Source organism: Chionomys nivalis, chromosome 22 (genome assembly GCF_950005125.1).
Source record: "Chionomys nivalis chromosome 22, mChiNiv1.1, whole genome shotgun sequence".
NCBI lineage: Eukaryota > Metazoa > Chordata > Mammalia > Rodentia > Cricetidae > Chionomys > Chionomys nivalis.
This window is the reverse complement of record NC_080107.1, coordinates 40727045-40754369: the sequence shown is the minus strand read 5'-3', so window position 1 is coordinate 40754369 and position 27325 is coordinate 40727045. Positions and strand designations below refer to the sequence as shown.

The window sequence follows — 27325 nt, the reverse complement described above, 5'->3', positions numbered from 1 at the left end:
GAGGAGAATATAAAATGGGAGAACACAGCTCTCACAGTCTCATTCTGAGATTCCTGGAGGCAAGATCGCGATTAACGACTGACTGAGGTAGAGGTAAGAACCAGTGGCTGGCTGTTTTGCTTTTTTGACCTTCAGGTTGAACAGTTTCTGTCTCTGGGCTTTTATTAATTGTGCTATGCTTAGAGTGTTCATTAAGAACAATTACATAACCGGGTGGTGGTGGCCCATGCCTTTAATCCCAGCACTTGGGAGGCAGAGGCAGGCAAATCTCTATGAGTTCGAGGCCAGCCTGGTCTACAAGAGCTAGTTCCAGGACAGGCTTCAAAGCCACAGAGAAACCTTGTCTCGAAAAACCAAAAAAAAAAAAAAAAAGAACAATTACATAAAATAAATAATGCTACATTTCATTTAATTCGCATAGTAAACCAACAAGAAGGCAAAGGGGGAGGACAGGAGTGTTATATAATTATTTTTGTACGTTTGTACGTGAGCCTAGCCTTTAACAGTTGAGGCATTTCTCCAGCCCATGTAAAAATCAGTAACATAAATTAACACAGTCAACATATACATGATACATAAAAGGTATTCAGTAAGTGGTGGTTAAAAAAAAACTACGAATAAGAAAGTAATGATTCAAATCACAAAACTTTTTTGTTTGTTTTTCTTTTTCTTTTTCTTTTTTTTTTTTTTGGTTTTTCGAGACAGGGTTTCTCTATGTAACTTTGGTGACTGTCCTGGAACTAGCTCTTGTAGACCAGGCTGGCCTTGAACTCACAGAGATCTACCTGTTTCTGTCTCCCAACTGCTGGGATTAAAGGCCTGCGCCACCACCACCTGGTACGAAGCTTTTATATGCCTTGGATTTTATAGTAATAAATGAAAGTAGCTGTTACTTTATTTTTGTGTAAAATGATCAGATAAATGCTGTTCCACAGACGTTTTAATACTATTTATCGTTAATGAATTTTTACACAGAGTATCACTGGATCATTTCCTGAGTGCTGGTACTAAAGGCACACACCATCACTGCCCTGCTTGCTTCGTGTGTGTGTGTGTGTGTGTGTGTGTGTGTGTGTTTGTTCCTCCCACCATGTGACTTCCAGGCATCACACACTTAGGTGAACAGGCTTGGTGACAAACTCCTTCACCCCACTGAGCTATCTCAGTAGCCCTGTTTGTATTGGAGGGCTTGGTTTGTTTTTGTTTTCTTAAGAACAGCCCCTACTGTGTAACCCAGTTGGAAGCTGGCTTCCAACTCTTCTGCTTAACTTCTCCCTCCCTAGGGTTACAGGTGCGGTCTCCCAAGCTGGCTTCCCCTGTGGTGGAATGACTTTGACCCATCTCCTGGGTTCAGCTGTGTCGGGGTTTTCGTGCCATCCCAGCCCCTAAATTATTTCTCCCGACCAGAGGGGTGGCGTGAGATTAAAGACACAACTCACATGGCTTTATTGGTAGATTCTCAGTGATCCCTCAATGAAATCCTGAGTTTGCATCCTGAGAGTTCCTCTATGTTTATGCTCCAAACAGCCTTATGTACAAAAACATAAACTGAGGGGGTAATTCATTAGCATCCTGTTTCCTAGGTAACCAGGTGAATGTCTCTGGTCACATCCACACCTTTGACCACACCTTTCTATGCAGTCTCTGTCCCAGCTTCCTATCTTCCTGTCTGTGTGCCGGCTCTCTCTGGAGGCCAGCCGAATTAACATATCTTTTCAGGCGTCCTCCAAATTACAAAGAAGGAGCAGAACAACATCCTGACCCTTTGTTAGGGAGGTGACCACCGACTGTGTGGCAGGTGCGAACTGGCTTGAGATTCTGGTACCCTGTGGAAATGTGGGTCCACAGCTGTGAGATGGCAGTCAGAAAGCTTGGAGTTTTCAGATGAGGGGATCCCAGCCTGGATTGTTGTTCTCTTGATGACTGACTACTCTAACGCCTTCCAACTTCATCTGCCTCGTGGCAGGTGCCGGTAAGTGCGGAGTTAGAGCTGATCATGTGGATATCCCCCTGACGGCTGGAGGACCCTGGTGGGCCTGCTAAATGTGGTGCCGCTGTGAATGGAGTTAGCAAGGGTTTGCTCCAGAGAACCTGAAATGTCCAGGCCAGTTGGGAGAATGCCTCCCATTTGGGTCTACTTGTGGTATCCCTGACTCATACTTGCCATGTCTTGGGCAGAAGCATCCCACATGCAGCCCTGTGTCCTCTGGTGTCATCTCTAGAGCTGGATATGGTGGCATGCTTAGAACTGTGCTCCGAGTCACTTGGGGGATATGTCTACCTGTTTGAGTTTTCTCTCTCTCGTTTTTTTTTTTCCTCTCTCTCGTTTTGAGACAGTCTCTCACTATAACCCCAAATGCCCTAAAACTCACCATGTAGCCCACACTGGCCTTGAAGTCATGGCAATTCTCCTGCTTCAGCTTCCTGTGTTCTGGGATTATGGGCATGAATTGCCACACTTGGATTGTTGCCAGAGTCTCTAAGGCTGGCGTTGGTTGAGGAACAGGTGCACGATCTTGAGTGTGTGCAGAGGACTTGAGTCTTCAGTAGAAGCCAGAAGCTGCAGACTAAGAGAGGTGAGGAATGTTCGGGGTATGTCCTGATCAATAACTGTTCCTGGAGTGCCAGGTCCCCCCTCCCCCCCTTCTTTCCTTTTGTGTAGTCTGTGTAGCTCTGTCAAACCTGGAAATTCACGTGTAGAACAGGCTGGCCTTGAACTCACAGAGCTCTACTGAGAGGCAGGGTTCATCCTGTGAACAGCATGTCCCTCTGGGATCCTTAGAGCCTAAGGGTGGGTGGGTGTCCGTGTAGAGAAGCTCGAAGCTGGTGCTGGGTGGTACTGCTTACTGTCTGTGTCCCCTGTTCTTCCTTAGATTGTGATGCTACAGGGGGAGAAAAGCTGCAAGTCCTGTTTCTCTCCGGACCCCGGAGTGCTTGGCTATTCTTGATTGACACTGGCAGGGTCCCTTTAGAGTTGTGTGGCAGACAGCGTAGTCAGGACGGACTAGTATGTGGTGAAGGACTCGGAGCTGGAAAGTTTACACTTCTGAAGGTCAGAATGTGTAGTTTAGGTTTTGCAAAGTTGCACTCCTCCTCAGGCTGTGGGGGAAGAGTTTGTCTTGCCCAGGCCAGCCTGCAGGAATACCAGCAGCCCCTGGTCGTATTGGACTCAGGTTCTCGTCAGTTCAGTTTGGGCCCCCAGCGTCACTCAGTCTTTGTCTCAGTCTGCTTTCTGTTGTAACAGGACGCCCGTGACTGGGTGATTACGGAGACTAGAGGATCATTTGGGTTCACAGGCCTTGGAAGTCCAAGAGCATGTCACTGGTGCCTGCTCTTCATAGATTCTGGACAGGGCAGGGACTCATGCCACCCCCAGCTCACACGGAAGGTAGAAGGATGAGTGGCCTGTACCTCAGGTTGCTCTGTGACCCCTCTCATAGTTAACCTGACCCAGATTAGAGATGGGAACCCACACTTTTTTTTTTAAAGGTTAATTCATTTTTATTTTGTGTGTTTGAGTGTGTGCCCCCTTACAGTGCTCAGTGATGCCAGCGAAGGCTTCAGAACCCTGGAACTAGACTTAGAGACAATTGTGAACTGCCGTTTGGTCCTTTTCAAAACCAGTGAGTGTTCTTAACTGCTGAGCTGTTTCTCCAGCCATGGGACATACATTCTTGAAGCTCTGCCCTATGACTCAAGCTCCTTCCCCAGGGTCCCACCTCACTGCGCTGCCCTTTGGATTAGGATTTTTCCTGGATCTAATTTGTTTTTGTTTTTTTGAGACAGGGTTTCTCTATGTAACCCTGGCTATCCTGGAACTTGCTCTGTAGACCAGGCTGGCCTCAAACTCAGAGCACCTGCCTCTGCCTCCTGAGTACTGGGTCCAAAAGCATGTGCCGCCAGGCCCAGTTGACCCTGAATTTTTTTTTTTTAACCAAACAGGTTCGGTTTTGTGTACCTGTGGTGCCAACTGCTTGGGAGACTGAGGCATGGGATTGCTTGGGTGTAGGAATGTGAGATCAGCCAGAAAAATATAATGAGACTTCATCTCAAAAATCACAAACGAATGAAAAGGGACATGGTAGCTCATGCTTATAGGCCTAGCATTTGAGAGACTAAGACAGGAAGTTTGCCAAGAGTTTCAGGCCAACCTGGGATGCAGAATGAGTTCCAGGTCAGCTGGGGCTGCAGAATGAGACCCTGCTTTTCAAAACAAAAAATCATCAATAACTGAACAGAAACCCAATCCCAGCCCTCTAAGAACAGTTCCCAGTCGTCCCTGCCCCCCCCCAACCCTGTACGCCCCTGCCCCTCCCTGGGTGGTGCGGGGAGGACATTTTGACCTTCAGTCCAGAGGTAATGATGTTTCTGAAGCTTAGGACCAGCACAGGGTCAGAAGAGCTCTCTACAAACTTACCAGTCCTACCAGTAGAAAATCGACACATTGTGTCCTAAGCCCAGGTCTGCCCTGGCAGAACATCCTCGTGACACCTGTGTGTTCCCTTGAGCTCTGTAATTCATGGGCCTGAGAAAGGACAGGAGGTGATCTTGGTCTGAGGTAGGCCGTGTGAGATGGGAAATGAGTAAGAAAATTAACTCAGTTGCTTACAGAAGATTGTCTGATTTTTTTTTTTTTCCTGAAGGGAGAAGAAAGTGAACCCCAGGAGTTGTGCTGATTGTGCAGGCTTTTTGATGGTGTTTTGGGGGAGGTGTCCCTGGTGCTCAAATATCTGAATAATGCCCCAACAGGGATCCAGGGGCCACAGGTGTGATTCGGGGAGAGATGCTGGCAGGGGGGCAGTGGAGGCAGGGGGCCTGACATGTGGGCGCACAGCCTTGTGCTTGGTAGGACTCAGCTGGCCCAGTGCCCTGGCTCACCGGTTGGCCTGCCCAGTACATACTCACACTTGCCCCTCCCTTGCAGGGAGGACAGAGGTAGTAAACCTGAGCCTCCAGAGGCCAAGCCACTGGCTCAAGGAAACCAAGCAGATGTCAGAGCTACCTCTTGGGTTTGGAGGTCCAAGGTCCTCCATCCTGTTTGCATCGGGGCAGAAGGACTGATGAGTTCCATCCGCACACTGTTGGGGGTTCTGGATCATGTGGTTCTGCCTTAGGGATGAGGTGCCCTGGTACTTTAGGATGGAGTATCTTTGGGAAGGAGCTGCTATCCCTGTTCCTATCTCATAGAGGAGGACATAAGAGGTGGAGTGACCTTGTGTGGTCAGACAGGAGGGCTGTCACAGAGGAGCTGGGTCTAGCAATGGCTGTGTCCTGACATTCTCTTAGGGTTCTGCAGATGTCTTGGAGTCTAGTTGCTATGGACCCCATCTGGATCAGGTGGCACAAAGACATCAGAGCATCAGTGTGACTGCTGACCACCTCTGGATTCTTTTGCATCTTTGGGCTCTGCTGATGTGTGTTACCTGAGCCAGGTGTCTTTGATGTGGTCAGGTGATCCAGGAAGGGTAAACAAGGCAGGACAGAGCTCTGTGTCCTGGCTTGAGTGGGCAGCAGTGGCTGGCTTATGGCGACTCTCACCCTTCTCTGGGTCCAGGGTTTCAGAAAGGTTTCAGGCATCCCTCACTTGTGATCCTGACTGAGGATCTGAGCCCTCAGGTGTGCAGAGTAACAGAAACACAGCCAATGGCATGTCTCTGCATCTGCCCTAGCTCTGCTTGGGGAGTGGAGTGTAGAAGTTGCTCCATTAGCTCTGCCAACCATGTGCCTGCAAGCAGCCCCAACACCATTGCCTCCCAGAGAGAGCCAGTGTTTGCTTGGGTTTCCAGCATCCTGAGAGTGCTGAACCGGCCTCAAGGGCCCCATTTGGCCAGGGATCTCTCTTCTAGATTGTTTCCTGTGTCTTCTTTGGTTCTGTGATATAGGAACGCCCTGTTTCTTCCCCCAGGGCTGTTTACCTCCTTCCTTGGTCAGAAGCCCAGGTGTTCATGGGAAAGTTTCCTGTGCCCTTGGGGTAGAGGGTACAGGAGGGACTGCTGTCTTGAGCATCAGAGGATTGTGTCCTCATCACCTTCTATAGATGAGTGGTTTTGCCAGGTACAGTTGGCCAGTTCTGAGGTGGTTCCGTTTCTTTTCTCTGCCTCTTCTGTGGTGCCTCTGTTGAGACTCAGGCCCCTACCTGTCCCACATCGCACTACTCCCAAATTGGAAAATTCAACAAGTGCCCTCTGTGAACTAAAGTCTTCTGTCCACAGGGCTGGGCATTGATGCTCTGGGATGCAGATAAGTTCCTATGACTCTTCTTGGCAGTATATGTCCTTGTGTTTAATAGGACCTAGATTGGATTCTGGGTGCCTCTAGAGGAGGGCCCCCAGGTGGAGCAGCGAGAGGCCCAGGCTCAGAGAAAAGTGGTGTAGAGAGGCTTCACTGGGCAAGGGGAAAGGGCAGGCAGGGCTCTCTACAGAATACAGTGGTCCTTCTTGGATGGTATGTGGTTCTGTGCCGGGGTGGGCGTGGCTGATCTTGGCAGCCAGTGTTATGGAATCAGCTCAGATCTGAGGATCTCCCCAGCTTGGGAGCCCCCATAGCAAGAAATGGTTGTTTGCAGCTGTCTAACAGGGTTCCTGTCTGCACAGCTGACTACACTGAGTAACCTGCTGGTCATTCCCAGAACAATGGGGGCACATGGGGCTGGCTGCTCAGCCCACAGTGTGAGTCTCAGGGATTTCGCTGAGCTTCAGAGGCCTCACCTGGAGTTTATAAGCTTCCAGGTTTAGAAACTTCCTGTTCTGAGGCAGTTGGGGGAGGTCTCAGGCCCACTCCTCTTTGCTAATACAGCCATATGAATACGTGGACATGTAGCATAGGCTGGGATTGGGGCTCCTGAGACCAGAGGAACGAGATAGAGGGTCCTCAGTTCCAGATGCCTTCAGGCCTGGCTCCACCTTCCTACCCTGAGGGCTACGTGGCTTTTTTACTCCCCTTTGAGTGAATCTGCCCCTCCATGTCCTTTCTACTGGGCCCTACGGTCCCCTTACCTGGACATAAGGAGGGCTGGCCACCAGTCCTGCCCTTTAGACTATACTGTGACAGTGTCCCTATTATCTAGTTGAGAGCTGACTGCCCCTCAGTCCCTGCAGAGGACTTCCAGGAACTCTGGATTATTAGCTTGGCCTGGATGGCTCCCAGAGCTGGCTCAAGTAGGTTCAGTGGTTGAAGCCTTGTGCTTAGAGAAAGTGTCCCGTGCTTAGAATCCAAAGGATGGCACCCACTGCTTTGGCCAGCATGGATGGTTGTGTGTCAGCCAGACCACGCAAGAATCCTGTCTTATCTTGCCATATTATAGCACTCTGGGTAGACACCCCACTTTTCCCTGGTTTCCTCATCCACCTCATTGCCCACTTTAGGGGAGCATCCTGCCTTCTGGGCCCCCAAAAAGGAACACAGACTTCCAATTGCTGAGTACGTGCAAAGCACACACATGTCTGAGTGGTTTTTAGGATCTGTGCCTTAACTAGTGTGTGCTGTGTTTTTTTTTTAAGTCATGATTGAAGTCAAATTAACATATTTACCTTCAGTGCTCCCGTGGGAACCGTTAGAGAATCTGAGAGGTGCGGCGGCTGCATCGCACTTGTGACAGTGACGCGGATGTCAGCTCTCAGGGGACAGGTGCCAGTGCTTCTCCATGGCTTCCTGGATGAGTTGAGAGACTAGTCTCCTGTGTACACGTGGTCCCGGCTGGGGCTGTGAGGTGATTGCTAAGACTGCTGTAAAGTCTGCCAGGCTCAGTGTGGTTTGAATGAGAATGGCCCCATGTGCTCATCTATGTGAATGGTGGGTCCCCAGTTGGGAGAGCTGTTTAGGAAGGGCTGGGAGGTGTGGCCTTGTTGGGGGAGGTCTGTCGCTTTGAGGTTTCAAAAAGCCCGTGCTATTATTCCCACTTGGCCTTTTCTTTTTTTCTTTTGGTTTTTGGAGACAGGGTTTCTCTGTGGTTTTGGAGCCTGTCCTGGAACTAGCTCTTGTAGACCAGGCTGGTCTCGAACTCACAGAGATCTACCTGCTTCTGCCTCCCGAGTGCTGGGATTAAAGGCGTGCGCCACCACCGCCCGGCCCACTTAGCCTTTTTTGACTCCTACATACAGAGTACTGCTCCAGCCCTGGGGCCTTCCTGACAGCTACCATGCTTCCTTACCTGATGGTAGTGAACTCACCCTTTGGAACCATTAGTCCTCAAATTAAACAGTGTTACAAGTTGTCTTGGTCATGGTATCTTACTGTAGCAATTGAAAAGTAACTAAGTTCTCACCTACCCCCTCCTTTCTCATGAGTCTTACATGTTTTGCATCCTGGCAACTTCAGCTCACTCTAGTCCAGGAGCTCTTTACCCTGCAGTCCTATCTGGGGCATGCATGGTCCAGCCTCGGTTTCCCCTCGAAACCCTGTCTCAAAAACAAACCCCTTCCCCCCCCAAAAAAACCTAACAACAACAGAAAGAGTGCTTTTTGTTTTACTGATTTCCCCCCCCATACTTTTCTGTTTACTGTCATAGATGCACGTTTCTTCACGGCTCTGCCGGCATTAAAAGGACTTACTTTTTTTTTTTTTTTTTTTTTTTTTTTTTTTTTTTTTTTTGAGACAGGGTTTCTCTGTAGCTTTGGAGCCTGTCCTGGAACTAGCTCTTGTAGACTAGGCTGGCCTTGAACTCACAGAGATATGCCTGCCTTTGCCTCCCAAGTGCTGAGACTATAAAGACACTAGACCACCGCCTGGCTTCTTTTCCCTTTAGTTTGGAACGTGAATCAATTTCTCAGAAATCAGCTGCTTGTTTCTAAGTGTTGGGAGAGTTTTTTTGTTGCTTTCTTTGAGTTCCAGCTTGATTCCTTTGTGGCAGTGGTCAGAAAGTATTACTGTAATTCCTCTTCTTCCCTCCCCTCCCCTTCCTTCCCCTGTTCCTGTGCTAAGGATGGGTCTCAGGGTTTATCATTCCTTCATTCATTTATTCAAGATAAGAATGGATTTTATTACTCTGTGGCCTAGATTCACCCTAGAACTCACTGTGTGACCCAGGCTGGCATCAGACTCCTGATTGCATCCTTCTGCTTCAGCCTCCTAAGTGTTGGGTTTACAAGCGTGGGCCACCATGCCTGTCATATTGATGTTTTTTTTTTTTTTGATATGTGTGTGTGTATGTGCGTGTGTGTGAGTGAGTGTTCTATTATTTATTTACTTACTTATTTTGGTTTTTTTTTTTTTTTTTGGTTTTTCGAGACAGGGTTTCTCTGTGGTTTTGGAGCCTGTCCTGGAACTAGCTCTGTAGACCAGGCTGGTCTCGAACTCACAGAGATCCGCCTGCCTCTGCCTCCCGAGTGCTGGGATTAAAGGCGTGCGCCACCACCGCCCGGCACTTATTTTGTTTTTTGAGACAGGGTTTCTCTTTGTACAATACTAGTTGTCCTGAGACTTGATTCGTAGACCAGGGTGGCCTGGAAGTCACAGAGATCCGCCTGCCTCTGCTTCACGAGTGCTGGGATTAAAGGTGTGCACCATCACCACCCTATCACCACCCGTCTTGAGACAGAATTTTACCAAGACAGAATTTTACGTCACCAGGCTGGTCTCAAACTTGCTAAGGGCTACTGCATCCTGATTTGACCTTGAGCGCCCGACACCCCTGCTGCTACCTGCTACCCAAGTGCTCGAACTTCACGGGTAAGCCGCTATGCTTCCTTTGATCCCAGGGTCTTGTAACACTGTGTAAGGCTCTGCCACTACACCACAGCCCCCGCTCAAGTTCAAGTCTTGTTTCTTGTCTTTCGGGGGCTTGGGGGTTGAGATGCTCTCTATCCTGGGGAGTACTCCAAAGGCTCTGGGACAGTTAAGTCCCAAAACTGCTGCTGGGCGGGTGGTCCAAAAATATTGGCTAGATCCTGAGAGTTAACAGTGTTTAGTTCTCGGTGGTGTTGCTGATTTTCTGTTCAGTCGTTACATCAGTTGTCAGAGGACTGGAGAGGATTCCTGGAGGCCTCTGGCTCTGCCTCCTTTTGCTTCCTGCTTAGAAGTACTGCTTTCTGGTGTCCACATAGTGTGTAGCTGAGTGTTCTTTGTAGGCAGACCCCTGTCCTTCTCCAATGTCTTATTTGGCTTGTTTGTTTTAATTTTGAAGTAGCCCCTGCCTTCTTTTGATTGTGTTTGTACCATTTATTTTTTCCTGTCCATTTCTTTTTACCTGCCTATATTATTATATTTGAAGATTTAAAATTAATTATGTATGTGAATGCCTGTGGGGTGGGTATGTGCCTGTGTGTGAGGTGCCACAGAGGCCAGGGGCATTCATCCCATGGAGCTGAAGTTACAAGCGACTGAGCTACTCCATGTGGTGCTAGGAACCTGACTCAGGCCTCTGCAAGAGCAATACATGCTCTTAACTGCCGGACCATCTCTTTAGCACCATATTTGAGGATTTCTTTTTTTTTTTTTTTTTTTTTGGTTTTTCGAGACAGGGTTTCTCTGTGGTTTTGGAGCCTGTCCTGGAACTAGCTCTTGTAGACCAGGCTGGTCTCGAACTCACAGAGATCCGCCTGTCTCTGCCTCCCGAGTGCTGGGATTAAAGGCGTGCGCCACCATCGCCCGGCTTGAGGATTTCTTATACGTGGTGTAGATCTGGGTCATACATTTTTCTTAATTAGTTAGTTGCATTTACTTATTTGTGTGTTTGTGGGGGTTGAGGGTGCACATGCCACGGTACTCTCACGGAGGTTGGAGGACAACTTGTGGGAGCTGGTTTCTCCTACCCTTTGGGTCTCAGGGATAAAACACAGGTCACCAGGCTTGGTGGAAAACACCTTTACCCACTTAGCAATCTTAACAGCCCAGGAGCTTGCTCTGCAGCCAAGTTAGCCTTGAACTTACAGTGTAACTCACTCTGGCTTGAACTCACAGTGTAACTGAGGCTTGCCTTGAACTTGTGATCTTCACATCTCAACTTCTCAGTATCTTCTTTTCTTTATCCTCCCCACGCCCCCAGAGTTTCACTGTGTAGCCCTGGCTGGTCTGGAACTTGCTCAGTAGAGCGGGCCAGCCTCAGATTCATCGATCTGCTTACCTCTGCTCCCAGGCACCGGGCTACAGGTACACACCACCACCCTCAGTGCTTTTCCTTTTCGAAACATCTTTATTTATGTACTGCAAAGTCTGCCCATATGGTCATAATTTATGATCCAGGTAACAGTATGATCAGAGTTGTGTAACCTTCCTGGAAATCAATTCAGAACATTTTTTATTACTCAAAAACAAACAACTAGGTGGAGCGTGGTGGCAAACACTGCTTAGGAGTCAGAAGCAGGGGAATCTCTGTGAGTTCGAGGCCAGCCTGATTTACAGAGCAAGTTCCAGGACAGCTAGAGCTGTTACACAGAGAAACCCTTCCTGGAAAAACCGAAACAACCAAACTCTTTTAGTATGTACGCCCCAGCCCTGGGCAACCTCTAATCTCTCTGGTCTATTAGTTACCTACCTCTTCTAGAGGCCACAGTGTGGCCTTCAGTGACTGGCTTTTTTCACTGACTTTTTTTTTTTTTTTTTTTTTTTTTTTTTGAGAGATAGGGTTTCTCTGTGTGGCTTTGGAGCCTGTCCTGGAACTTGCTCTTGTAGACCAGGCTGGCCTCGAACTCACGGAGACCCGCCTGCCTCTACCTCCCGAGTGCTGGGATTAAAGGTGTGCACCACCACCGCCCGGCTTCTCACTGACATTTAAAGAGTCCTCTATGGCATTTTATTAGATGCCTTACCCTTTGTTGTGAATCATATTCTACCATCTGATTTTCCAAATTTCATTTATCTTTCTTTGGTTGATAGATTCTTGGGCTACTTCCACCTCTTGACTGTTGTAACCAGTGCTTTGCAAACTTTTGGGTAGATAATGTGTTTTCTCTTGCAAACACTCCTATAAGTGGAATTTCTAGGTCATGCAGAAATACAGTTTAACTTTTGGAAGAGTTTGCGGCTTATTTTCTAAAGCGGTGGCAGCGTTTCACATCCCACCATGTTCCCGCCACTGGCTATCCCCTGCGCTTTCTCTTTTGTTTTTGGTGCTGGGAATAGAGGAAGCTGGTTACAGATTAGACCCACGTGTCTGCCCCCCTCCCAACCTCTGCAGCTCCTCAGTGTGGTTTTCCCTCTAGTGTCCTTGCTGGCTAATGATACTGTGTTTTATGATATCAGACATGTGTGCCCATTCTTTGGTGAAAGTCTCTTTAGATGCTTTGCATATTTTATATATATTCTAGGTATGAACTGCATCATAAATATGACTAGCAGGTATTCCTTAATAGATTTTTCCCTACTGTGTGTTTGGCAGTGGGTAGGTAGGTAGCGTGTCCACGTGTGTGTCCAGGTGTATGTGGTGGCTACAGGTCTATATCTCGTGTCTCCCCTAGGCACTCTATCATATTTTTTGAGACAGTGTCTGTCATTGACCGTAGGGATCTGATTTGGCTATACCGGCTGGTCAGAAAGCCCCTGGGATCCACCTGTCTCCATGCCTCCAAGTGCTAGGTTACAGGAACATGCTCCAGTGACCTGGCTTTTTATGATCCACACAGGTCCTCATGCCTGTACAGCAAGCACTTTAGCCACGGAGCCATCTCCCCAGCCCTTGCTTAGACAGTTCATGCTTGTCTGTGGTCTGCCTTCGTCTTCACATGTGTGCTCATCCCCGTGTTCCAGAGCCGCAGTTTGAAGAGAAAGTTCTTTTCTCCTTTGAAAGGTCTTAGCATCTTTATTAAATCAGCCGGCCATGCACATATGAAGTCATTTAAAGACTCTTAGTCCATTAATCTACACCTGTTTTTTATCAGTACCGCACAGCCTAAACTACTGTAGCTTAGAGTAGCAGGATGTGTTGTTTGTTTTGAGATAGAGTATCAACAGCTCTGGCTGTCCTGGAACTCGCTGTGTAGACCAGGCTGACCTCCAGACTCACCTACCTCTGCTTCTCTAGTGCTGGGGTTAAAGGCGTGTACTACCACGCCCAGGCATAAGAGTAGATTATAAAAACAGTTTTACTCAGTCTGTGAGCCCGGGAGGGCCCAGCTCTGTCTTGTTTTGATGCACTCTCCTGCTGTCCACACCTGCCTTTTGTAACTCAAGGTGACCTTGAATTCTGACCCACCTGCCTCAGCCTCCTGAGTGCTGTGATTAGAGGTGCGCAGCACCACACCTTGTTCCCTTTTGAATTTCTTAGTCTTGGTAATATAAAAGAATTTTAAATTTTAAAAGCTGAGCACTGGTGGCACGCAGCTTTAATTCCAGAATATGGGAGGCAGAGGCAGACAGATCTCTGAATTTGAGGCCAGCCTGGTCTACAGAGTAAGTTCCAGGACAGCCAGGGCTCCACACTGAGAAACCCTGTCTACAAACACACACACGCACACGCACACACGCACACACACACCCCAAACCAAAAAAAAAAAAGTATTAAAATGGACTAAGGGAAAATTTTATTTGAGAGAAAAAACAACAGAGGCAGGCAAGGTTTAATGTTGGCAGCTTGCCTGAAAGAGTGAGATAGAAGGAGGATTTTGAAGTTGGGGTCTGGGATAGCTGCAGGTTCAGCAATGGAGCTTGGGGCTTTATGGGAGGAGTAGGTGGTTATGTCTCCCCAAGGAAGGATTTCTGGAAACAGCTGTACAGGTAAGCAGCAAGCTGGAGAGACTTTCCCTGGACCAGAGAAATCTTCCTTGTCTCTGCTGGTGACCTGAGGTTATGGGTTTGCGGGGCCTGGTCGGGCCCCAATGGTTTAGATAGCTTTTTTTAGTTTGTTAGCACCCAAGATTGATGTTACATGGTTCCGGTTCCGTTGTTGCATTTTTGCTTGTCCTAAACCCAGCAGACCCATCTTATCAGGGGAGACTGCCTGGATCCAGGGTACAGGTGTGGTGTGGCTGCTGTGGTCAACATCCAGACCTGTCCCTTCCTCCCCTTTTCCTGTCGAGGAGAATGTGCTTGACTCTGCCTCCAGCCAGAGTGTACCCCTTATGGCCATGGTAAAGGGTATAATGCCAGTGTTGTTCTGTCTTGCCCTAATTTGAACTTTTAGACTTGGTAGGGCTGGACATTTGGTGACAGAACGGGGTCCTTGGCAAGCATCCATCGTGGTGACCGAGTCCCCTGTATCTGGAGGCCGTCAGATTTGAACCTAATTCTTGCTTTGTGTTTTGGGTACATAACCCAAGCTGTCTTGGAACTCACTATGTAAACCAGGCTGGCCTTGAACTCACAAAGATCCACGGGCTTCTGTTCCTGAGTGCTGGGATTAAAGGCACACACCACCACACCTAACTTGGGACCACACCGCCCAGATCTATTCACAACCCAACAGATGCTTGTCCCGGTAGCCTGTGCCGTTCCCAGTGTCAGCTCCCACTCACTCAGGCTCTGTACCCCAGTTTCTGTACAATCTGGAGGTGTCAGCTTGTTCCTGCGGCTTGTGAGAGCCACATGAATTGGCCAGTGAGGGCCTCATCACAGCCTTTCCCGAGGGCTTTGGTTGTTTGCTAGAGTAGAATGTGGCTGAGGGCGTGGGTTCCTGAACCTCTTTAGCAGGAGTGGACATGTGGTGAGTCTTGGGGCCAAGAGAGACACCTCACTTTCTGGAAAGAGTGGCTGCAGCTGCTGCTGCTGTTAGCTGTTGGAATCCCCCGTCTGAGGACTCCTGTGAGCTGGGCGCTTAGGTTTTTCATATCAGCAATTACCTTTTATGGCCTGATGTATAACAGTCTGGGCACTGGATGTTTTCTAGTCCCTGGGCCCAGTGCAAGTCCCCAGCCCTCCTTATGGAACTCAGTGGGTGCTACACACAGGTTGAGCAGGCGAGTTTCCCAGTTAAGACTCCGCTGTGGAACATGAGCAGACTCTGTGCAGCCTTAATTTGCCCCCCAGGATTCCTGCTGCATTATCCATATTTCCTTTAATTTGTGGGATTTCTAGTAAATGGGCTTAAAAATAGTTCTGGGCCTGCTGCCAGGGCAGATGCGGGCGGCAGTCGCTTCACCAACAGTGAGCAGGGTAACTCTTGTGTCTTTGGGCCTGTGCCTCCCACAGGTCCTCCAAGTTGGCCTTCCCAGTACAGGCCTAGAGGGAGAGGGTCAGCATCCCAGTCCTGGATAGGAAGTCAGGTTGAGTCTTGACTGAGGGCCCTAAGTCAAGTTGGGGAAGTGTGAAACACGCACATGCTCGCACGCCCTGGACCCCCTGCACAGAGGCCCACCTTCCTGGCTGAGAACCATTTCCATCTGATTGTGTTGGTGGCTGGGACTGCTGACCCTAGATGCTTTGCTGACAGATGTTTCTTATTCAGTGTCTACCAGGTTCCAGCAAACCTCTGCACTAATGTCTCTAAGCTACACCCAAATGACAAATAAGACCAAGGAACACTTGAACTGTGTGCTTGGGTCTGGCTCCCAAGCCTGATACCTGCAGGCCACTCTCTACTCTTACTTTTGTCGAGGTACAAAGCTTTTGTACAGGGCCCTGTTCCCTGGTCCTCTACCGCACAGACTTGGCATGTCCTTCTTGAGACTGCCTGCCGGGACTGGTGTCTAGGACTAAGTGGCTGTTGCTCCTCATCCAGCCCCTGGCCTCTCACTCAGCGCTTTTGGCCTTGTGTTCCCTAGCTGGTGGCCAGAAGTGCCCTCAACATGTCTTCTGTTCTCAGCACAGGGAGTTGGCCCTTGTCTGGGTCCTTGATCCCACCTGATCATCCTGGGAAGAGCTAAATACTACGAACTGTCCCTTTTCTGTTGTATTGGTCCAGGGTCTGTTGGAGTACCCTTGATGGGGTTCCAGCAATACCACTGCCCTGAGATTCTGGGATCTGTTTAAATGCCACCCTTGGGTTAGTGCCATATGCGGTAGTGTGGGTTCCCAGGTTGGCCCTCACTTGTGCCCCCACCTCTGGCCCAGAACTTTTTATCCTGTGGGTCTCCATGCTCTTCTCCCTAAAGGTAGGGGAGTTGTACCTCATCTGCCTGTTCAGGACTGGAACCTTCAAGGGACCATGCTGTCATTTGGGGTGGGCACTCTTCATTGGTTTGATATTCTGCCTAGCACTGGCCCTTCAGTCAGAAATGGCCCCAAGAAGGGAAGCATCTGATAGGTGTGTGCAGCCAGGTGTGTGGTGTTCAGGACCCATGGCAGCCCCAAGAGCTTTTTCCTTCTGTCCAGTGTCTGCTGCTCTGTTGAGAGTGGGGGCTGGGCGTCTGTTGTGGTTAGAGACTGTGTTGGACCAGGTAGGTGAGGAAATGGAAGGATGCCTGTGGTCCTATTTTGGGGACACACCCAGGTGTGACTGACTGCCCCCAAGGTCATTCTTGGGTCCTTTGGGCCTCTGTCACTAGCAGCTACTTTGGGCGTGGAGCTGGGGGCTTCTCGGCTGTGCCCTCCCAGCTGATTTAGTGTTCGGTGCGTCTCTGATTTACATTAGCTTTTTAAGCATAATTAGAAATGCAGGGGATCTTTGTGTCTTACCTCGCCTCTCTGACTATTTATGGCATGATATGCAGATGAGGAGATCTATGAATATTAAAAATGGGGTGTGCTGGGAAGTGGCTGTCTGTACTGATTGGGTGACCCACAGCCCAGCAGGCGTCTGTGCCACCCCCTGTCGGGCTCCTGAGATCCAGGTGACCCTCCCCTAATGCCTTGGTGGGGAGGGTCAAGGTCACATGCCCTACCGGCAGGCCCACTAGTGAAAGGGGCGGGCAAAGACAGCTGCCCCTGCTGTCGGCTGTGGAGTAACCCTGGTGGGCCAGGAACAGGGAGTCTGCTTCCCAGGGAGGGCCAAGGGGGCAGGTGCATGCTGAGCTGGCACTGGCTTTTTAAGTTATTAAACTGTGCCCGAGGGAGACACTCTTCAAGCTTACGTTATTTAAATTACAAATACGAGTAGGGAAGATTGTCGGCTCTTCTCAAAACACTGCTTAATTCTTTGGAAACCTTCTGGAACCAGACTGTGGCTCAGGAGAATTTTGCAGTTGGTCTGGAGGGCTGGGAAGCCAGGGGTCAGATACAACAAGGGAGGGTGTTGGGCTTGTGTGGGGGCATTCCTGGTGCACCGCACCCCCATTTCCTAGTGATTTACCTGTTCTGCAAGACATGCATTATTTCGCTTACTCCAGCCGCTATCGAGTAAAAGCCCCAGCGCTTAGATCAGTGCTCTCTACCTTCCTAATGCCACGACCCTTTAATACAGTCCCTCGTGTCATGGTGACTCCTAACCATCAAATGATCACACTGCTAATTCATATATATAATTCTGCTACTGTTATAAATCGTGACGTAAATATCTGATATGTGGGATATCTGATATGCAATCCCTTGGTTGCAACCTACAGGTTGAGAACCACTGACTTAGAAGGACATGGACTGATTGGGACAGGTGAATATGCCTTAGGCGAGCTGTGGACATTAGAAGGTGTTGTCTGCTTGTGCTGTCCCTGCGCATGTAAGGTTCTACTGGGCCATACTATCCATAAGGCCCAGTGCTGTCAGATGCAAGACTGACCATCGTTAGTAATAGCAAGCCTGTCATTGTGATCCTTGGGTGTGGGTGGTTGCAGCTCAAATCCCCCCCCCCACACACACACGTTGTTTTTGTCCTCCCTAAGGACTGACAAAGAGCAGCGAGGGTGAAAAGATTGACGAGCCAACTTTTGAATTGGCTTGTCTCCCTTTTCCTTCAGAGAGAGAGAGAGAGAGAGCGCGAGAGAGAGAAAGGGAAGAAAAAAGCTTCCAGGCAAACATTGGGTTGTGCAGTTAAAACAGGCTTTTATGGCCCAGGCCTGTGGTCTGGGGTGGAGGCTGCTCATGACTTGTTGAAGGAAAGAGCCTCACTAAAGGGGTTTATGTGGTTCCTCCCTGTTTCTCCAAGGAGACCTATCATATGTTTGGGAAACTGCCTCCTCTTCTGTCACCTGAACTAGGGACCTATCATATGTTGGAACTGTCTCCTCTTCTGTGACCCAGAGCTGGGGAGATCCCTGTACCTCTTCTCTTTGCCCAAGGATGGAGGCTGAGATATGTTCTCCTCTAGTGACAGAACCCTGGGGCCCTTATACAGTGGTGGCTCTGGTACCCAGAATCCAGTCAGTTGAGCAGGACCAGACCTCACCTCCTTGCTCTTGTCATTTGGTGACCAAAGACTCCTATGGCCCTGGATATTAAAAGTAGGAAGCCAGGGACTTTAATAATCAGATGTCCAGGACTCAGGCTCTGGGCCTGCGGCTCCTTGGTCTGTGATCCCAGTCTTCTCCCTTGGACCATCTAGAGGGGTTCAAATGGGCAAGCAAGCAGCATATGCAGTTAGCATGAGCACCATGCATGGGAAGGGGCGTTGGCAGCCAAGACCACGCTCTGCAGCCCTTGCTTCTACTTGCCTTGTGTGAGATGCTGAAGATTCCATTAGCAGCAAGGCTGGGGGGCAGCCCAGCTCTGCCTGATGGCGTTTTAAAAGTTTAATGCAAACCTCAGGGCCAACCTGGTGCCTCACCCAGCTCTTGGAGACCTGAACACTCCCAAGCCAGCAGCCAGGACCCTGGGAGGGTTAACCCAGAGCTCTGGTGCCCCCCCTCCCCTCACTATTCCCTGGTGATGGCATGCCTAGTCAGCTGTTGGGAAGGAAGCAGACTCCCTTCCCTAGCAGAAAGGGGTTCTTTGCTGTCTTCACTGAGCTCATGCCAGGCTGTGTTCCTGGAACCCCACATGCTCCTGCCTATGTCCTCTGGTAGCCTCCATCTGTAGTCCCTCCTGGGGTTGATGCCTTGTACAGACCTTCTGGTGCTTCTGGCCTGACTGGGATGGCGAGACCGCCCGGGTAGGGTTTCCTTGCGGTACCTTCTTTCTTCCACTGTGTGGTGGTACCTGTGTGTTTGTTGAGGCCCAGAACTTCTTATTAAATTGACAAAATTAAATCCTGCAAATTAATTTAATTTCTCTCTCCTTCCTTCTCTTGCTGGTAGTCATCATGCAGACACACCAAGCACCATCTTTCCCAGTGCTGTGCCACTGTCTAGCAAGTTCCTAGAGTCCTTGGTGGGATGGAGGGGTTTCTGCCAGATTCGAGACAGGACCTCCAGGCCCTGGAGCTGACACTGGTTTGGGGATGTTGTGAAGGTTGGCCTGTGCTTATTGTTGAACTTGTCCTGTCCCTGGAGATATCCTTGGAGTGGTTTTTGTGCCTGCCAGATGTTTTGTGCCTTTGCTTCCCAGAGGCATGGTTCTGAGACCTGGGTATACCTACCTGGAGTGCTGTGTTGATGAAATCTGTATTCTCGCTGGAATCCTTCCTTGGACATGAATGAATCTCCTCTGCTTGGGAATTGAACTCTGGTGATACGCTGCCTGGCCCCTGTGTGCAAGTGTGTCTGGATGTAGTTCTAGAACCTTCACCTCTGTCCCTAATAAACCCCCCCGCATCAGTTTGCTTTCCACATCTACCTGTTGGTTTTGGTACTTTCAAGGACCTTAGTCTCCCTTGGGGAATTACCTACAAAGACTTCACCCATCTCCTATTCTGAAGATTTCTGGGAACTCCTAAGAGCCTCTGCTAGGGGCAAGGTACCAAAGGTGAGACTAGCGGTAAGGATTGTATTTGGCTTTGGGATGTTTTCATGGGTTTCTCAAGGTGGGGTCCGTCCTGAAGGTGGTTATGCAGAGATCATTTCTCAGTGCAGGCACTGTGAGGATGGATGGGATAAGCGAAGGCAAAGATTGCTAATTTACTGCTTGACTCTAGAAATTTCCATAAGCAAACGAATATAGCAGAGCTCACCGTAGAAAGCCCTGCTGGTCAAGGAGGGAAACTGAGTTCTGGAAGAGTCCAGAAGTTGCAGAGCACAGCCGGACACCACTACATAGGGTGAATGTAGAGAGAGGAGGCCTCGCTGCTGGAGTCAGGCTCTGGCCCTCCCACCAAGCCGCCCTTTGGCCCACTTAGGTGCAAAGCTCCCAATCCTCTAGCTGCAGCCTGGGGTCAGCCCTAACGAGTCTTACTTTCAGGGTTCTGGAGCGTAAGCCAAGCCTTTATTTCATTCTTTTCTCCTAAAGTTCAGCTTTGTTTTCGCCCCAGCCAAGGCTTCTAAGAAAGCAACCTAAAACCAGCCCCGGTCTGGTTCTCGCAGGCTGGGTGCAGGCATCAGCCTTGCCAGCACAGGTGACCTGAGGACAAGGTAGCAAAGGAGCCAGTTGTCCTCAGTCCCTGGGGACCAGGTTGGCCTCATCACCTTCTGGGAGAATAATGGCCCCCTTTCTGCGTGAGCCCGACTGGCCCAGGTCCTGGGCACCAGCCCCTGGGGTATGGACACAAATGCCTCACCTGCTCAGGTCAAAGCGAACTGTAGACATCGTCAGTCTACACGGTAGCGGGCCCACGCACGCTCATTACCTTCCCCAGAGTCCACCCTGACCCCCAGTGCACAGCTGACACCTGAGACTGCAGGTCATAGGAAATGGCTGATGCTGGCAGGACATAGAATTTCAACTTGGCCCACAAGCCAGGCAGGGGCTGATCCCAGGAGCTTTACTGTGTCCTCTGATTCTTTGTACCTGGTTACTGATCAGCTTAGCCCTGGGTATTGGGACCCTACTGGAACTGGGTAATATGCAGCTTTGCTGGCTTCTGTCCCCCTGTGAGGATTCTGGAGAGCCTCTGGTTGGTTGGGGTTGCCTGTGGTGGGTGCTGAAGCCCTTTTGTCTTCTGTGCTATATCCCTGAGTAGCACAATCCCTCTCTAGTCAGGCCCAGCAGCCAGCCAGTGGCCCATACAGCCCTGAGCACGCCTAGTCCTGCCCGAGACGGGCTTATAAGCCTACTTGTTAGGTTTCCTAAGTAGGAAAGTGGAGGGTCTGTTCTGGGTAGGGTATGGCCCAGAGGTGACCCTGTAAAACCCTGGATCTCCTGGCCTTGAAACAGCCCTTCAGCTGGCTTGAAGACAAGTTAATAGCTTCGAAGTCCCAGTGAGCCTCACGGCCATCCCGAGGGTCCTCATTACTTCCTTTAGGAGGCAAAGAAGATTTGGAGAAAGGCTTGGAGGGCTTTGCAGGCTGAGCTACTAGCAGCTTCCACACCTGATTTCCTCCCATCTCTGTTCAGCGGCTTTTTGTCTGGAGCCCACAGTGTGTATATAGGGAGGTGCCAGATGGCTCTTTTTTTGTTCTCTTGGTGCCTTGGAGGGTACACTGGGAATGAGGGACCATTAATGCCGCCACCTCCTTCCAGCCTGTGTCACCTTGATAGCACTGCTCAGTAGACATCACTGTTGCTACCTTAACCCTGTCCAGCTTTGCAGGTGGAATATTTTTTTTTCTGGAAGCACATTAGTGACAGGTGAGGGAAATTGATATCGGCTATGTCTGTAGCTCTCCCTAAGGCCCTTGCGGTTAAGCAAATGGTGTAAGCCTCTAGGAGGTGCCTACCCTTTGCACAAGCAGAGCATGGCTGCACCTTCCTAGAAAAAGACCTCATAAAGGGCAGAGAGACACCTTAGACAGGCTGCATAGCTGGTCTTCCTTTCCAAGATGTGTTTCAGAGAGACCAAAGAGCAGGCAGGCTTCAGCTCTGCAGGGGTCTGCCTGGCCACAGAGTTGTTCCTTTCTTAAAGAATCACTCAGGGATAAGAAGATGGGGGTGGGCTGGAGGCAAAGTTCTGGACCCACAGGGCCTATTGTAGCTCATCAGGGTTCTCAGGTACATGGCTCTGAGGCCCCAGGAGAAGTGGGGGAGATAGGTCCAGGGTCCTGCCCCTTCCCAGTCTGTGCCTCTTTAGGACCCCTCTGGCATCCTCTTTTTCCCCCCTCTCCTGGCTGAGCTTGAACCCCTTCCCCACGTTGTTTCTGCCATCCATCCTTCCTCACTCCCTAGCCCCCCTGCCCTGCCTCCTGCCCAGCTTCTCGCTACCTAGGAAGAGTTAAGCTAGATGCTCTGCCAGCTCTGCAGACTGTTTGGAATAGTTTAAATGCTTTGACACTGGGTCTGTACAGGATGGCAGAGAGGCAGTTTACTGGGTAATTCATATGCAAAACTGCACTATAAATTTCCAAGCTGTCTCAGTTGCCGTGGCACCACGAAGCATTTCTCCACGTACAGTACAGTATTTCTGCCATCTTTGTTTGCATTGCAGTGAGTCATCAAAAGTCTGTCTTGCACCAACACCCGGAGCCGTGCATTCCTCTGGCACCAACGCGCCACTGTTTTTAAAGCTGAGGCTGGGAGCTGGCATTTACTTCAGCTCCCAAATCAAAGGCGGCTATTCATTCCCGAGAGCTGCCTGGATGTTCGTCTGCATCCGGCTGCTTCATTGAGATGCTGTGCGCTGCCCGGGAGAGCCGGCCTGGGTGCAGCTGAGCTGCGGCCGCCGAGCCCAGCGCCCAGCTCTCTGCCACCCCCACCCCTCCTGCAGGGCTCCTCACACCCTCCCCACCTCAGGGTTCCTTGCTGCATTCCCCGAGCAGCTGGCGGGCCGGCGTGCGGGAGCCTGCTGCCAGGCTGAGCGGGCAGTGTCTGCTGCCGGCCACAGCCGCTAAAGGTAGGTCTTTCCTCTCTGGCTGATGCCTAAGGGCCAGCTCAGCAACTTCTCTGCAGCGGGGGCACTGCGGGACGCCCCGGCGCTGCGCCCACCTGCCCAACTCCTGGCGCAGGGTGGCTCCGCCCTCCTCTCCAGCCACCCAGCGCCTCTGCGGCCGCCCGCACTTTCCTCCGCGGGACACAGCGGCCCTTTGTGCGGCTCTGCAGAGTTGGGCCAGGGCCTGAGCCTTCTCCGGCCACCCCCACCCGCCTTCGGCAGTGTCCTGTGCTGATAAACAGTGGCTGCCTGCCCCCACCCCTGCCCCCTGGCGGGTTTAGTCCTGAGACCCTTCTAGTTACCTGGGCTGGGACCAAGCCAGCAGGGATTGGCCAGTTTTGGAAGTGGGGCGGAGGGAGGGCGCACAGGCGCGAGGCTGCTCTGCGACAAGCGCCAACTCCTTTTGCATCCCTGAGGGCGCTCAGGACCTGGGTCCGGGTTTGGGGAGCGAGAGAGCCACCAGGAAGCATAGAGTGCACCATAGCCCTTCCACCCGGCAGATAAGAGGTCTGTCCTCAAGGGAAGAGTGGAGGAAGGAGCCCACAGAGTTCTCCCGGCCTTAGTCCACCTTCCTAATGCTCCTCGTACCTCCTTGTCCCTCAGAGGAAGCTTGAAGCTGAGCAAGGGATGTGGGAGGAGGGCAGCTGCTCTGCAGTTCCTCAGAGTGCCCTCCGCAGGCTGCTCAGCCGGCAAAGAGAGAAAACAAACCTGAAACTAAAGCTCTCTCTGCTCTGGGACGTTCTTCCCAAGGAAGGCAGTGCAGTGAGGGGTTTCTTGGCTCAGAGGGAACTTTTTCCCTCTAGAGAGGAGTCCCTGAGATCAATCTTGGGCTTCGTCCTGTTCTTACCCCTCCCATCATAACCAGTGGGTGACTTGTCTGTCTAGCTCACTCCTGTCTTGTTCTCTGGAGGCTTCAGGCCTCTGTGAGGTGTCCTCTGCTGAGATGGGAGAACGAAGCCCTCTCCTCAGAGTTGTTGGGAGCAGTCCATGGGTGCTGAGGATGGGGTAGGTGACAGAGGTACCTGTGTAGGGACTCAGGATCTCGGTCCTGCTTCCAAGCCAGGATCTGGATTCTGAGCAGCTCACCCCCAAGCCCTTGGTGTATGTGTGTGTGTTGGGGGGGGGGGGGTTCTACCTAGGGAGAGTGCCTGAGCAGGGCACTGTCCTCTGTCTTGTCAGAGGCTGGGAGCTGGTTACTAGATGGGATGGGGGCTTCTGGCAGTTCATTGACCACAGTGTCCCCTCCCCCCACAGATGTGCCTCATCCAGTCTGCCCCACGCTGAGTCTGAAGCCCACCCAACCCCGGCACCCGCCATGTCTCAGATGCTGCACATCGAGATCCCCAACTTTGGGAACACAGTGCTTGGCTGTCTGAATGAGCAGCGCCTGCTGGGCCTCTACTGTGATGTGTCCATTGTGGTCAAGGGCCAGGCCTTCAAGGCCCACCGTGCCGTCCTGGCCGCCAGCAGCCTCTATTTCCGAGACCTCTTCAGTGGTAACAGCAAGAGTGCTTTCGAGCTGCCGGGCACTGTGCCGCCTGCTTGCTTCCAGCAGATTCTGTCCTTCTGCTACACGGGCAAGCTCACCATGGCGGCCAGTGAGCAGCTCGTGGTCATGTACACAGCAGGCTTCCTGCAGATCCAGCACATCGTAGAGCGGGGCACAGACCTCATGTTCAAGGTGAGCTCACCCCACTGTGACTCGCAGACCGCCATGATTGAGGATGCCAGCTCAGAGCCCCAGAGTCCCTGCAACCAGCTGCAACCGGCCACTGCTGCCTATGTCGCATCCCCTTCTGTGCCCATCCCACTTCTGACCCGTGTAAAGCATGAAGCCATGGAGATGCCGCCTGCCACTGGCCCGGGCCTGGCCTCTAAGCGCCCACTGGAGACAGGCCCTCGAGATGGTGTGGCAGTAGCTACAGGTGCTGCAGGGACGCCTGGCACAGCCCCTCTAAAGCTGCCTCGAGTTTCCTACTATGGCGTGCCAAGCCTGGCCACTCTCATCCCCAACATCCAGCAGGTACCCTATCCCCAGGGGGAGCGGACCAGTCCTGGGGCCAGCAGCCTACCCACCACTGACAGCCCTACCTCCTACCACAACGAGGAGGACGAGGAGGATGACGAGGCCTATGATACCATGGTGGAGGAGCAGTACGGCCAGATGTACATTAAGGCCACAGGAAACTATGCAGGTAACACATGGCAGGGCCTGGCAAACAGCCTACCGAGGGCATGCTGCATAGTGGGCCTGTATGATGAGGGCAGCCTGGTGTAGAATCACTGTGCTGTAGGCAAGGGGTGTGGGCTGGGAGAGTTAGGCAGGAGGTGATGGAACCTAGTCGGCCAGAGTCGTAGCGGGGTGACTGTGCAGAGAGTTTCTGCCTGGCATGGAACAAGTGAAGGAGCTGAAGGTTTCTGGCCCAGGAGTTCCCTTTGGGTTTAATGAGTCTTGCACTTCTGTATGAGTGTTTCAGAACTGGGCTATAGCCTTCCTGGATCTGCATAGATAACTTCTGTTTCCTTTTCATGGTGAGGACGGTAGCTGGTTTTCTCCTGATAGCAAGATACATACTAGCCACTGGACTGGTCAGGGTGGACAGGCCCACTCCAGGGAAACCACCAGTGTGTGGGGTCTTCCACCCCTGCTGACCACCAGTTAGGAGGCCAGGGAAGGACCAAAAGCCTTTGGTTCCCGGACCCCAAGGCTTGGCGGTTTCTGTAGTCTCTTTTCCACACCACACTGATGGCTGAACACAACTCTGCAGGGGGTCTGCTCGCTGGGATTCCACAGAGCCAGGAAAGGGTCCGATCTCACTCGTCCCTCAGGACCATCCTTGTACAGCTCCTGCCTCCTGGGTTAGCTTTGGCTATGGAGTTTTGGGAGAGTGGGAACAGAGCAAAATGTATGCTGTATCCATGTGTTAAACTTGCTCTTCGATGCTTGACCAGTCAGACTCCTTAACCTTGCCTGCACAGGGACAGTTGCTTCAACAGGTTTTCTGAGGAGCCAGCTGGACAGTGGCCTTGGAAGGTTATCCAGAGTGGAACACTTCAGCTCTCTTGGTTCACAGAGAGTTCTCAGTTTTAGGGGCTGTGGGGCAGAGATCTCACCAAGGCTGTTCTGTGGGGCTTGGGTATCAGGAGGGAATCCTGCCTGACCCATTTTGTGGTGATGGGGTGTGCGGGAAAACAGGCTGTGAGGCTGGCCCTGCTCTGTTGGCCCCTGTGTACAGTCTAGGTTTCCTTGTGTCTTTCTCCTCAGCAGACCCGTAAGTGGGGCAGAGAAGGGGGTGTGCGATTTCTTGGTTAAAATCTAGGTTATTGGTGGTGACGTTGCTACCCTGGGCGTGCTTGGGAAGCGAGCCATGGGATGAGCAGGTAGGGAAGACCTGGCTCTGACTGACCATGCAGCTGCAGGCTCCCTGGGTCTGGCCTTGTCTGGGGGTAGACTTGTGCCCACCACTTGGACTGGTCGCCCGTTGCTCCTTGCTCAGGCAAGACGCCAAAGTCTGAGCTGCTGTGCTCAGGACTGTTTGCAGGTGCTCCTACCAAGAGTCTTTTGGCTTCAGTTTCCCAAGGGAGGGGCTGGCCAGTGCTACGCAGGGACCCACAAGTCTGCTGTCCACTGTGTGTCCTGTGTGTAATGGCTGCTAGGACCCCCCTAGCCACCCTTTTTTTTAGGAACCGTTCGCAGTGTGCCTTGCTGTACCGCTCGAAACAGCACCTCTAAAACCAGGCATGATGCTCCACCCCGTAATTCTAGCACTAGGAGGTGGAGGCAGGGGGGTTCAGAACTTCAAGGTTATTGGCTACATAGAAAGTTTGAGGCCAGCCTGGGTTACATTAGACCCTGTCTTAACCGCCTCCCTAAATAATGCGGCACCCTCGTAACTCAGCCCCACTGTGCCTTGAGCCACTTTTGTCCCCTCCCTCTGACTCCTGTTCTGATCTTAGTTGTCAGACATTGCTGTTAGAAGCAGGGCCACGGAGAAGCTCTGTGGCAGGACAGAGCTCCACCCTCCCAGGCATGACTGTCTCAGTTTACACAGCAGGATACCCGTCTCTGCTTCCTGTCCACCCCACTTATCTCAGCCTACAGAGGGTAACCCTTCTAGTGCCCTAGACTTTCATAGCAGGGCAGCGGACAGAGGAACTTGCTCCCAGCCCTGCTGTGCTGGCAATGGGCACTTGGGATAGACACGTAGTCATAGAGAGAGAACGAGAGGACAGGCAGAAGATGTCCAATGTCACTCCTTTTGGGCTATGGGTAATTCCTCTCCAGGAGTAAAGCACACACAATTGCGTACTCTTGGAGCCATGCTCCCCAAGCTAGAGAGATTGTCAGTTGTCTGCCTCCAGTGCGGCAGTGGCCAGCGCTTCAAGAGCAGGAGACTGATGCTCCAGTCCTGGATCCCACATAGCCAAGGATACAGACAGAGCCACAGCCCAAACCACTTCCCTTCTCCTCCCTCCCCACAACCCTGTCCTTCCTTCCCTGGCACAGGAAGCTTATCTGAGCTCTCAGGGCTCCGGACTGGGTTGTGTTGTCTACACGCAGACAGTGACCCAAGAGTGAGAGGCTGCCTTAGTCACAGCCGCAGACCCAGTGGGGCAGTGTGGGATCTGGTCTGGGGAGACCAAGGGACCTGGTTGTGCTCAGGTTTTACTCACAAAGCCTTCTGTTCATCTTCTGGGGTAAATCTGCGCTGCATCCCCCCCACCCCATAGTGGTAGAAACAAGCAGCTGCTGCT

The 27325-nt window shown here is 51.3% G+C and overlaps 1 protein-coding gene across 2 annotated transcripts in view; it reads left to right on the top strand.

Moving 5' to 3' along the window:
* The window catches only part of Nacc2 (NACC family member 2), a 68967-nt gene that overhangs the window by 10750 nt on the left and 30892 nt on the right, over positions 1-27325 (top strand). The window contains exons 1-2 of one of the 2 annotated variants that reach the window (XM_057755260.1): positions 22250-22534; positions 23825-24765. In XM_057755260.1, coding sequence (XP_057611243.1) covers positions 23886-24765 — 880 coding nt within the window. In that variant the 5' untranslated portion in view covers positions 22250-22534; positions 23825-23885. Of the gene's footprint in view, positions 1-22249; positions 22535-23824; positions 24766-27325 lie in introns of those variants that run through there. The other variant, XM_057755261.1, reaches the window with a different exon arrangement.